This window comes from Trichechus manatus, unplaced genomic scaffold, assembly GCF_000243295.1.
Source record: "Trichechus manatus latirostris isolate Lorelei unplaced genomic scaffold, TriManLat1.0 scaffold00010, whole genome shotgun sequence".
NCBI lineage: Eukaryota > Metazoa > Chordata > Mammalia > Sirenia > Trichechidae > Trichechus > Trichechus manatus.
In genome coordinates this window covers 16,551,915-16,565,025 of record NW_004443946.1, presented here as the reverse complement: position 1 = coordinate 16,565,025, position 13,111 = coordinate 16,551,915, and the positions used below count along the sequence as shown (strand labels likewise).

The window sequence follows — 13,111 nt, the reverse complement described above, 5'->3', positions numbered from 1 at the left end:
GATAAATCTGTTATCCATCTTTGGACTTTTTACAAGATTATATTTTAACTTTCTGTAGTCTCCATTGAGATTTATTAAGGAAAGAACTCTTAGGACACAAAAGCAAAGCTGAATCTAAATTGTCACGCTCTTAAATTTACAGATACAAGTTAGAGACGAGAGCTGTAACACAGGAAAATCTGTAAACATCTAGTTTACTTGTAATTAAGAATTCAATTTAGCCCTGTTCATTCAGCAAACCCAAGTTGGTGAAAATGTCCTTCATATCCTCAGGTGGGTTGCTAACGCCGCTGACTGCTAGTTTTGAACTGTAAACAAGCTAAAGGAAAACCATGCCATTCATAACCAGTGGAGATGCCAATCCTCATTGAGAGCCAAGGTCTCTCAAATCTAGCACACTTGGGAGTTTGCCAGTTCCAGGCAAAAATAAGACGAGCTTATCTAGGTGAGGATAGGATAGAACAGCTGTTTAATTAGGAAGCAGTGGGACAGGTTAAAACAACAAAGGCCACCTTAGTGACTTGTAGATCTTATTTTACTTGCTTTTCTTACAAAAAAAAAAAAAGCTGGGGAAAGGAACTGGAACAGCTTTGAAATAAAAGATGATTTTTTTTAGCTGAAGGGCAAATTAAGGCAGATTTAAGGTATATTACATACAGCTCATCACTACCCTCCACCACACGCACAGACACACACACACACCAAACCAAAACCAAACCCGTTGCTGTTGAGTCAATTCTGACTGATAGCAAACCCTATAGGACAGAGTAGAACTGCCCCATAGAGTTTCCATGGAGCAGCCGGTAGATTCGAACTGCCAACCTACTGGTTAGCAGCTGAACGCTTAACCACTGTGCCACCAGGGCTCCACTTACATAAAGTGGTTTTTCATTAGGGATGTGACTAGAACCTGAATCCATATCTATGATGTTTTTCAAAATGTATTCAGTACCTCATGCATGAAAGAAACCTGTCATTCCTGAACTCACTTAAGTGACAGGCTGTTTAAGCTATTACCCATATCATTGTCTACTACTCCATTAAGAGCCTATCATTATATAATGGGAAACAGGCTATAAATATATCTCTCCAATCTAATGAGAAATTATCCTACCTACAGGTTATCTTGTTAATATCACCAGCTACAGTGTTCCAATAAAATAGCTTGTACATTTATCTGAATAATACTGATCATACCATTTCTCCTCATCCAAGTCTCTACCCACCCACAGCCCAGGCCTGTAACTACCAGAAGTGGTTTATAATTCCTTATTCACAATCCTTACATTTCAGCGAACCTTCCGGAAACAAACCCTCCAACCCTTTTCCCGGGCACACCATTAAGTGAACCTGTGACTCCAGTTCTCTTGTAGTTTGATCTGCTCATGGGCACCGTGTGGGCACCATCAGGGTTGCAGCAGCCAACATGAGCTCAACAGTAATTCTGCTATAATCTACTTTACAGCAGAGACACAAAAGCTGCTGTCTCTTTTGAATTAAGTGTATATAAATCATCCGTGCACAGCAAAAGCCATCTGAGGTGCAGCTCAGAGGAGGTCCCATCTGTTTATCAGTGATATTACTAACTGGGGGAAGGAAGCATCAGCAGCCCAGAGAAAGGTAGTAGGTGCAGGAAGGCCAGTAACCTGGACTCCTGGCTCCCAGGTAAAGGTGCTGGATCCTACTCTGGCAACCCATACTAATAGGTACCCCAAGTATTTATGCTTTTGTAGGTGTTTAATATGGGTATTCAATTATTTTTATTATGATCTTTTATTATGGAAATGGCATCTGTAAGCTTGTACTTGTGACATCTCTTCTTTATCAAAGAAGATTGAGGAATCATTTCCACAAAACCCACGCATGCCAGATAGACCAGTATCCTCCCTAACCTCTTTATTTCTCCCCTCTGCTTCTCCTTGTATCACCTCTTCCTGCTGAAGGGATGTGAAATGGGCACAGCTTTCCATCTCTCAAAAATGGGAAGTCTGGCCTGGCCAGAGTCGCTTTCTAGAAAGAGCTGTGAAAGGTAGTATGATAGTAGAGCAGAGGCTTTGCAGTCAGATGATGTGGAAACAAATCCCTGCTTAGGCAGGCATTAGCAATGCAATCTTGCAGTTTGCCTTTCTGTAAAATGGAGATATAAACCTAATTTATAGATTTGTTCTATTAATAATTATTTCTACTCACTTCCAACCAAAGGTCTGCTTCCATTTGGAAGCTAGGGGCCACCCTTTGAGCAATTCCATTGCTAGGAATTTATCCTATAGATGTTTCACACAAGCTGAAAAGATACGTATGAGAATATTCACTGCCTTATTATTTGTATTAGCAAAAAACATGAAACCGTGGTATCTATCAATAGAAGACTGTTTAAATACTATGCAGTCATAAGACACAAGGTGGATCTTTAACTGATGATGTAGTAAGACTTCCAAGATAAACTGCCAAGTGGAAAAGGCAAGTTGTACCATTTGGACTTGTACTGAAGGCATGTTTTACTTCTACAGAGGGAAATTCTCTCGTCGGTGGTGGTGCATTCATTCCAAGCAACTGATAAAAACAGTTTGGAGTATTTATTCTATTAGGGCTTTGTTTATAATGTTTGGCATATAAATCTCACTCTTCCCTTTTCCTTCGATTGTGCTCACCATTCTACCAGTATTAAAGATTTAAATTCACATCGTTTTAGGGGGGATACAAGGACTAAATCCTTTAAGATAAGGCGTCTTTAATAGTCACCATGTCTGACAGTAGACGTGCTTCCTTCATTTGTCTACAAACTGAATTCTCAGCAAGTCCTATTCCAGATGAAGTTTTATAGAACATTTTAACAAATATCAGGAATAATGAACGCGGCATTTCTGTGTGAACAGGGCCCAACAAATGATGTATCTGACATTACTGAGGGCTTACAATGTGCCAGGCACTGTGCAAATTGTCTTCGATGATTTGTTTCCTTATCTTCACAACCACCCTCCTGAGGTAGTTATCAACAGTGCCCTCACTTCCATGGTGAGGAAATGGAGGCAGAGAGCTGAGTAAGGCTCTCAGTGGTAAAGCCAGGCTCTGCACTCATGGCCCCTTTGCCATACGCCTCCCAGAGCACCGCTCCCATTACTTTGGACTGTAAAAGTGACTGAACCACAACGCTGATGTGAACCTAGAGGATTAAAAATAATAAAACCAAGGACACCAGAAAAAACAGTGCTCTGCCAAGGCGAGCGGTGTTCAGCACTGGCACCCGTGAGGATGCAATGTCCTTTGGAAGGATCTAATGCAGGAAGAAAAGGGGTTTCAGAAGGGAGTAGAAAATGGGAGAGGAAGAACATATACAGAAGATAAAGAACAAGAAGAGAAGAGGAGCTATTTGAGAAAAAAGTATGCTGTAGGGAAGAGTAGAGCCCACGCACATAGCAGAAGCTAAATAAATATTTGCTGAACCAACAGGGTAGAAAGGTTAATGCTACATAACTAAGGCTAGTGATATATGACCACTCTTCTTGGGAAATTTAAAAATAAATGGTGCAAAGTTTATTAATTTAAAAATAAAACACAAGAAACAGTGCTAAAGCTATGACAGAAATGAGAGTTCCAAGGAAGGTCAGGACTAAAACCCGTGTAAGCAATACTTCCGGGTAAAAATTAAAAACAGAAAAGTATATGGCAAAAAGGCAAGTCCCCCTTCCATACTCTACTTCCACCCTAACTCTCTCAGGAGGTCTCCTGATTATTCATTCTCCCAGAAATACACAAGCAGACACACGTTTTCCCCTTAAACACAAACAGTATCATACTGTATGTATTGCAACTTGCTTTTTCACTCCCAGGAGTCTATCTAACAAATGGGCTCACACAGGATGGCAAAGATATTGCTGCATAGTCTATAAAAGCTACAACTTATATTTAAACACTGAGATAGCAAAATTACATCATTTTATTCTAAATAGACATGTGCATGATTTCTGTTAATTTACACATGAAGATGGGAACTAAGACTGAAGGAAGGCTTCCGGAGAAGAAACTCCCAGTGTATTTCAGAAGATATTTGGGGCAGGGGCTGACTTCTCTCGATTTCCCCATACTTCCTAGCTTACAGCAGGCACAAAATAGACACTAGTCAAACTTTCAAAGTAGCTTCTTGAAGATGGACAATCTGGAAGGAAAAACAAACAGTAAATAAATGTTTTCTCGAAGCTCTGAGTTTCCTCTTCTCTTCCACACTGCACCAATACAGTTTTACATTGTCAAGGCTGTTAACATTTACATCCTTTTCCATAACCAACTCTTCTAGGATCTGCCCATAAGTTGATTGAAAACTTGGAAACAATACACAGCATTTACATTATGGCTATGTGGATACTGTTCAAGCCCAGGCTATGCAGTGAGCTTGGATTACATTTCCATGTCACAATCTGTCCCCTTGAAGAAGAGTGTTCTGCTAGCATCAAGCACACAAATTCTCTCTTCTTACCATCCTTACAGTTGCTTAAAATGATTACTACATTTTGCTTCCACCTGGACTTTTATTTTCTTAAACAATGCTAGATCTCTTGTCCTGCATTATATTAATCTTTATGATACTCTTGTCTTTTCTAGTTCTTTCTAGTCTTTCTCAAGTCCTCCCTCCTCCTGGTCCACACTGGGTTTTTAACTCTAGGCCAGCCAAACAGTTGTCAGGACACTTCTTTATTTTTGTCCAAATCAGGTTTAGTTTCTCAAAACCCATGTCTTCTTTTACTCCTGGCTTAATTCCCCATTTTCTGGAACACATGGCTAAATAACTTCCTAGGAAAAGATGTGGGGGTGGTAAACCCTGAAGTGTCTGAAAATACCCGGACAGATTTGGTTGGGTAGAAACACAGGTGGGAAGTCATCCTCCCCTTTGAACTTGGAGGGCATTCCTCTATTGCCTACAAGCATCTTACTGCTGATAAGTAAAAAGGTGCTTGGACTAATTCTCATTTTTTTCATAGGCAAGCCATTTTTTTTTTTAGGATTTTCTTTTTTGATGTTTTTGAATTTCAACTGGAAGTGTCTAGGGATAGATCATTTTTCGTTCACTGCGATGGGCACTTTGGGGGCCTTTCAACTGAGACTCATGTCCCAAGAATTCCTGGATTGGTTCTGTTTCTTTCTCTGTTCTACTTTCTGGGATATTTTCAACTCTTATTTTCTGTCTATTCAGAGTATACAGACCTTCAGCAGGTCCTGCCCTCCATGATTCAACAGCGGCTTTCTCCTCTACACTGTCAACCTGTGACAATCCACGCTCTGTCTTCCAAAAATGTGTTGAAATATTTCATTTGTTGGTTACTGCCAACTCTCATTACTGTTCCCTCTCCTTTGGGTTCACTCCTCTACATGAATTTATTCCTTTTTTGTACTTTTACATTTCAGTGATGTCTGGGAAAGAATGTTTTGAAAGCATTAAAAAGTTGAATTTTCATAGCTTTTGTTTGGGAAATTCAGCTCTATAATTCATATATAAGCTTCACAAGAAATGAATCGAAACTTTCACCAGTAACAATTTACCTGTTTAGAAGAGCCCATTCACCTGCTCAGTTTCAGGGTCCAAATCAATATCATAGAAACAGGGCCGGGTAGGGAGTCCAGGCATTGTGCTCATCTAGAAGATGTGAAATAGCACTAAAAATTAACTTAATTTCAGCTCTACGTGCAAATCATACCTCAATTCCAGACTGTTTTTTTTTTTTTGTGGGGGGAGCAATTAAAAGCTGAAGAAATGTATGGTTTGCTGTGTATATTCTCAACAACAAAATTAAAAAAAAAAATTAACCTAATCTTTTCTTCCACATTCCCCTCAGATAGAAAACCCAAAGCACAAAGATGGAACATCATTTTATAGTTGTCAATAAAGGGGGCATGTTTCTTCTGTTACATTAAAAATGAAGTCACTGATGGTGTTATAAGCTCAGAGAAACCCTCATGTCCTTCAGTAAAACCAAATGCCAGGCTTCATGACTGTCGTCCAGACTGGTAACTGCAACAGGAAACAGCAGGAGGTGCTTTTACCTTCATCCTACAATGGCAGCTGCTGGGAGGCTGAGGAATCAGTTACGCCTTCTACTCTCACTTTACAAGACCTAGGAGGCACAGGGCCTATGTGCTTTTTTGATTTGTTTTAAACAGTCTTGTGTAGATGCCCTTGTTGTTTTTGCTTCATCAAAATGACATTAGGGATTAGTATCCTTTAACTTGGGCCAAGACATTTCTGCACACAATCTAGATGGTTTTACAATCACTGTTCTCCCTGGTCCAATTTGACCTTCTAAAACTGAGCTTGTAAGGCTTATGAAATATATTTGCACTTTTCTAAAGACTTGGCTTTAGCAAATATCTACTTAAATACAAATCTGTATGGCTTGTAAGTGAAAACTTGGTATATTTTCATCTGTAACAATCTCTTGTATAATGAGCATACACAAGTTCCAAATCAAATTCAGACAGGAAAACAGTGTAGGCTGAACTTCCAAAACTTAACTGTAAAAATGTTATAGAAAAGGATGAGTCATCTTTAAGGATGAGTCATCTTCTGTCACACAAAACATCCATACTTTAGAAAACCTTATTCTGGTATCTGAGTGCCAATCAATATTTCCCAGAACACACTATGGGGATATGAGGTGGGTCTCTACCCTTGTAGTCTATAAGAGATAAGGAAGTGCTGGGTGTGGGGCAAGAAGGAAAAAGGAGAAAACTGGTCCTCAAACTTAGCAGAAAAGCCTGAAGGTGACATGATAAAGAGCCTGGGCCTACTGATGTAGACACGCATGTGTGCGTAGAAAGAAAACTCTAAAGACAGTCCCCTAAAACAGTGATTATATTTAGATAGTATGATTTGGGGTGATTTTTTACGCTTTCCCAAAGAGGATTCCCCCTTAAACATTATTCATGTTGATAATCAGAAAATACCAAAAAAAAAAAAAAAAAAAAAAAAAAAGATTATTTGTATACACACATATGAACCTAGATATAAAACCTTGAAAAGAAGCCACCATACTTTGAATTAATAGATATAATACTCAAATCCTCTTGGCCCCAATTAGCAAACAGAAAGTTTTAAGAATAGTAACTGCAAAGCCATCTAGATTATGTGTGGAAATGTCTTGTTCCAAGATAAAGTCGAAGGCCCCTTCCCCAAGACCTGGTCCAGATAAGAGATCCAGTCCTGGGCAGGGCAGGTGGTGTTTCTCTCTGACCTGCAGGCAGACTCCCTCTGGCCTGACCACTTTCAGATGTGCTTTCGTCTCCACAGTCACCCCCTTCACGCAGGCACGGAATGTCCCTGTACAGAGTGCAGCTACCACTCTTGACTGGTAGCTACTGACAATTTCTCCAGAAAGAATAACACGTATTTCTGTGTTATTCAAGGTGATGGGTAAACCGTGTGGCATTCCTATTAAAAGGGATTTTCTTCAAATCCTAAAGATCGATGAACATCATAACAAGGCTCAGCCTTTGCCCTCTTCAGTGGCTGAGGGAGGCACTGGCGGGCAGGCACTTGTGCTGACCACGTTGCGTATAACCTCTCGTTTGATTGTTACATGATGGTATTGCCCCACACTGGCAGATGAGGGGAGTGGGGGCTCAGGGCCTTAATAACTTGCTCAAGGCCCCAACTGGCAGAGGTGAAAACTAGATTAACTTTCATGTCATGCACTTTTGACTACACACTGCCACCTCCTACCACTTTCTTACTACACTGAAAGAATAGCATCGCTCCGAAAGGGCATCTAATGGGATGAGCAAATTCCTTAAATTAGGCAGTATGTCACTAAACTGTGATTAGGTCCTTAAACATCCCTCAACTTCCCTACCAGCAAGCTTCCTCCCTTAATACTCACAAAATCTGTAAAATTGTGAGAGCGTTTAACAACTAATTTATCTTCAAGTGTAATAAGCAATCTCGCCTTTCACATTTACAGGGTTCATTTGCATTTTAAAAAGAGAAATTCCTTATTTTTTTTAAAAAACAAACAACCCAATGAATTCCCTGAATTTCAGGCATTAGCTCAGGACCAGGGAGATGTACAGCCTCTGTTACTGTCTCAAACAGCTATTGGGAGGACTGAGTTCATTTGTTTAATGTGCTTAACAGACGTTAGCCATGATACATATCAGCATTACCACACTATCAGTTAGGCCCATTCTGGTTTCAGTTAGGGTCACACTGTCCCCGGGAAACAGATTTTCTGATTCAGTAGAAGCAGTGATGGCATCAACTTGAATTGACACCGAGATGGTCCACTGCAGGAGATGAATCATAACAGGCCCGACTCCAACTTTTTCCTTGGCAGTGAATCTGCTCATTTAGCACTTGCTTGGTGTCTTCCGCAATGAATTTAAGACTAGAAGCACAGGTGAACGAGCACCTCGCTCCATTGGCAGCACTCACTTACCGTTCCTACTAAGGGGTACAGAAAACCAGCCCCCACGCTGGCGCGGATGTCGCGGATGGGCAGTACAAAGCCCGTTGGCACTCCTTTTTGCTCTGGGTTATGGGACAGGGATAAGTGTGTTTTGGCCATGCAGATGGGCAGATTCCCAAAGCCCTGGGGAGAGATGGAAAGAGAGGCAGGAAAAATTAAAGTAGACAAATGCAACAAAAAACATCTGGGCATCGTAACTGTATGCATTCTTCAACTTATTTGAACACTTATCAACCTTTGCATCCATCTCTACCTCACTACCCTCCAGCTTAGTTATCCCAGACCAAAAGAAGAATCAGTTGGACGAGGGAGGTAAGAACTGACAACCATATTCCACAAGTGAATGTTTTATTTTCTTTTATATAACCAATTAAAGTTAAAAATTAAAAATGGAGTAGACATGAGGATACAACTGAAGGCAGGTTCTCAATATTTTAGTAAAACATCCCGTATTTCCTCATGGCTTTCTCACACTCATATGCCACCCACGGTATGTATGTTGTTGTTGTTAACTGCTGTTGAGTTGGCCCGACTCACGGTGACCCCATGGGTAATGGGACCCAGCCTTTTTGAGATCCATAGGGTAATTTTCCGAAGTAGATCACCAAGCCTTTCTTCCTAGTCCATCTTAGTCTGGAAACTTCGCTGAAACCTGTTCAGCATCATAGCGACACACAGGCCTCCACAATCTGGCAAATAGGTAGTGGCTGCACTTGAGGTGCATCAGCTGGGAATCAAACCCAGGTCTCTTGCATGGTAGGTGAGAACTCTACTACTGAACCACTGCTGCCCTCTTCATGATACGTATACCCATTGCTATTGAGTCGATTCCGACTCATAGGACCCTATAGGATAGAGCAGAACTACCCTATAGGGTTTCCAAGGAGCGGCTGGTAGATTCGAACTATCGACCTTCTGCTATGTATTGCCTGGATTATCCTTCAAGAAAGAATTTCAAAGTAGAAAAACAACTTGCGACCTGACCACCTAATCCAAATATCGCACTTGTAAGGAAAGGCTGCTGCCCAGAGAAGTAAAACAGTGAGTGCCTGGCAGGGCTGGAGAACTTTGTAAAGAGCTGAAAGAACAAACCAATCAAACATTTACCTGTTTTGTGTAGACTTCGGCTTTGTGTTGGGCTTCGGGGAGCAATTCAATGTCGTCTGCCCCATAGATTTTCTGTGCAATGATCCTGATCTTATCCTCAACTGGGAGCTAATGCACAAGGAGAGGAGACTGTGATTAGACATACATGGGGAAACAAAACCAGGACATGGCTACATTCTACGTCAGAATCCCCAAAAGGGCCAGAAGATGTTTTTACATACAGATATATAAATGGTTTGAGGTTTATCCGGTTAGAAACATTTTCTTTTACTACCAAGCCCCAGATTTTATAAGTGGAAAACGTCCCACAGAGATAAAGTTACTCAATATACATACATATAAAACTTTAATAGGTATATCCTAAACAATATTGTTCACTACCCAAGAATAATTATTTCTTCACAAATAAAAAGTAGATATTCTAATACTGGAGATTAGCCTTATGTCAAGCCAGGCCTGGATACTGTTTATGAAATGAGACAACCTATATCCATCTCCATAACACCCAGTTTGTACACGAGAGGCAGATGCTATCTTTAACACAGCATATTGAAGGTTAATTGCTGTTATTTAGAAACAGTCATAAAAATAAAATCACGTTATCCTGAGATAATCTTTAAACCTTAAACCAAAAATACCCCCTTTAGTCTTTTCAAAAACAAACAATGGTCTAGTTTATGTAGTAAAGAATGTGTGCCTTAAGCACTGTGCTCTTTTAAGAACTATCTCTACGGGATCAAACTGACAACAGCAACTAGAAAGACTGAATAGGAAATGTAGGGGGCAGTGAGTTTATGTTAATGGGGGAGGAACGACTCAGAAAACAAGAGTGAGAATGGCTGCCAAACTCGAAGAATATAATCAATGTCGCTGAGTTGTACATGTAGAAATTATTGAACTGGTGTACTGCTATGTATATTCTCAACAAAAACAAAAATAATATAAATTATAAAAATAAATAAATAAAATCACCTAGGTATTAAAAAAACCCAACGACTTCTGTGATCAACAAGTGCTGGGAATGGTGTGAAAGGATGTCTCCCACGGCACCTGAAGCAAACACAACTCGTCCTGCAGTGGCAGTGGGCAGAGGCCAACAGTCTTAACTAGTAGTGAGGGCCCCAGTGCCACAAAGCTGCCTCCTCCAGGGCAAAGCTTTCAGAGATGTGGAGCCCTGCTTCTTAAATGCTGCTGCAGTCTAGTCCAGGTTGCCAAGATTCAGAGAAAATGGCATAAGAGGCGGGGCCAAGATGGCAGAGTAGTCAGATGCTTCTGGTGGACCCTCTTACAACAAAGACCAGAAAAAAACAAGTGAATCAATTATATATGGCAATCTGGGAGCCCTGAACATCAAAGGCAGAGTTGAGGAACTGGACTGAGTGGCAGGGGGAGGGAGAGATAGTTCGGAAGCAGCGAGGAGTTGCCAGACCTGACCTGGTGAAAGACTGAGCCTTTCAGGCCTGATCAGCTTGGGGATGAGTGGTGAAGCAGGCAAGCAGCCATGAGTCTACATGGCCACCCACAACCAGCGAGAAACAGCCCTGTATCTGCGAAAGATAAGTACTTGCGTACGACCTACCGCGCGGATCAAAAACACCCTCCTTAGGGAAAAACCTCTCTCCCATTTACCTCCCCGCTCCCTGCCTTGCACTGGGTCCCAGACCAGCTACAGCAATTGCTGAGTCCCCTCGTCCGGAACTAAGATCTGTCACACAGCCGGAGCCATTCTCCCAGCCTTGGAGAGTGAACAAATTAACAAATGGGGAAAAAGAAAACAAAAAAAACCTGATGGATCCCCTAAGCCAGAAACGCAAGGTAGGCACAGCTCCTTTGCCTAGGCACACGCATAAGGGATCCACGGACTATGAGTGCTTTTCCCCCTGCAGAGATTTGTGTGGGCCCATTTCAACACCGTACGTCCTCATTACTGTAGTACAACAAGGCATATACCTGAAGTCTAACTTCAACTGTTTCAGCTGTGAAGTGGCAGGTTCTTGACATCTGACATTACTCTGCCCATTAAGCAGGATCTTCACCTACTCACATCAGGTGCCTAAGGACTGGTGTCTCCACCCACACCACCTAGCCACCTGCGATAGGGGCCCATGAATAAGAGATGCCCCCCAGTCCTTACGGCCAACAGCATTAGGTGCTTATAGTCTGGCTGCAAAACCCATCCACCTACGCGCTCTAGGGAACAGGGACACGCCTTCCTCCTGGACGCTCGGGGTGGCCGTCAGTCCCCTGCCTTGCTCAGAGTATGTCCCCCTGCTGCAGCTAGAAACCTGTGGCTATACCAATCACCCATGCCTGTCTAGGACTGTAAGTGAGAGCCTACACCACACACTTGGTGGCCATCTACCTGGGCACCTGAGCTGAATCGATATAGGAGGAGTGGCAGACTCCTGAGCTCACCTACCTAGCAGATCTAACCACCTGGTGACAGGATGTTAGAGCTTCAAAGGTGTCAATAATCAAACTAGCTCATATGAGCAGCCTATTTGGGCATATCAAAACAAAACAAGCTAGGACACAGTAAGCAAACATAAAATAAACAAATATAATAACTTATTGATGGCTCAGAGACAACAGTCAATATCAACTGACATCAAAAGACAATCCATGATGGCTTCAGCAAGCTCCCAAAATAAAGAATCTAGAAATTTTCCAGAGGAGGAAAATTTCTTGGAATTACTGGAGGCAGAATACAAAAGATTAATATACAGAACCATTCAAGAAATTAAGAAGGAAAATAGGCAAAACGCAGAACATGCAACAGAAGAAATTAAAAAGATTAGAGAAGAGCATAATCACAAATTTGACAGGCTACAAGAATCCACAGAGAGACAGCAATCAGAAATCCAGAAGATTAACAATAAAATTTCAGAATTAGACAACTCTATAGAAAGTCATAGGAGCAGAATTGAGGCAATGGAAGTCAGAACTAGTGAGAATGAAGATAAAGCACTTGACACCAACTTATGTGAGGAAAAATCAGATAAAAGGATTAAAGAAAAAGAAGAAACTCTAAGAATTATGTGGGACTCTATCAAGAGGAATAACCTACGAGTGATTAGAGTACCAGAATGGGGGGGGATAACAGAAAATACAGAGAGAATTGCTGAAGATTTGTTGGCAGAAAACTTCCCTGATATCATAAAAGATGGCAAGATATCTATCCAAAATGCTCATCAACCCCACATAAGGTAGATCCCAAAAGAAAGTCACCAAGACATATTATAATCAAACTTGCCAAAACCAAAGATAAGAGAATTTTAAGAGTGGCTAGGAATATACGAAAAGTCATCTACAAAGAAGAGTCAATAAGCTCAGACTACTCAGCAGAAACCATGCAGGCAAGAAGGCAATGGGATGACATATATAAAGCCTTGGCGGAAAAAAACTGCTAGCCAAGAATTATATATCCAGTAAAACTGTCTCTCAAATATGATGCAGAAATTAGGGCATTTCCAGATAAACAGTTTAGGGAATTTGCAAAAACCAAACCAAAATTACAAGAAATACTAAAGGGAGTCCTCCGGTTAGAAAAT

At 41.2% G+C, this 13,111-nt stretch overlaps 1 protein-coding gene across 3 annotated transcripts in view; it reads right to left on the bottom strand.

Moving 5' to 3' along the window:
* Window positions 1–3,508: 3,508 nt before the first annotated feature.
* MTHFD1 (methylenetetrahydrofolate dehydrogenase, cyclohydrolase and formyltetrahydrofolate synthetase 1) overlaps window positions 3,509–13,111 on the bottom strand; it is a 65,432-nt gene continuing 55,829 nt past the window's right edge. For 2 of the 3 annotated variants that reach the window (XM_004370944.2, XM_023726270.1), the window contains exons 25-28: window positions 9,561–9,668; window positions 8,424–8,576; window positions 5,536–5,629; window positions 3,509–4,156 (exon numbers count right to left, since the gene is read on the bottom strand). In XM_004370944.2, the coding sequence (XP_004371001.1) occupies window positions 5,540–5,629; window positions 8,424–8,576; window positions 9,561–9,668 (351 nt within the window). In that variant the 3' untranslated portion in view covers window positions 3,509–4,156; window positions 5,536–5,539. Of the gene's footprint in view, window positions 5,407–5,535; window positions 5,630–8,423; window positions 8,577–9,560; window positions 9,669–13,111 lie in introns of all 3 variants that reach the window. The other variant, XM_023726271.1, reaches the window with a different exon arrangement.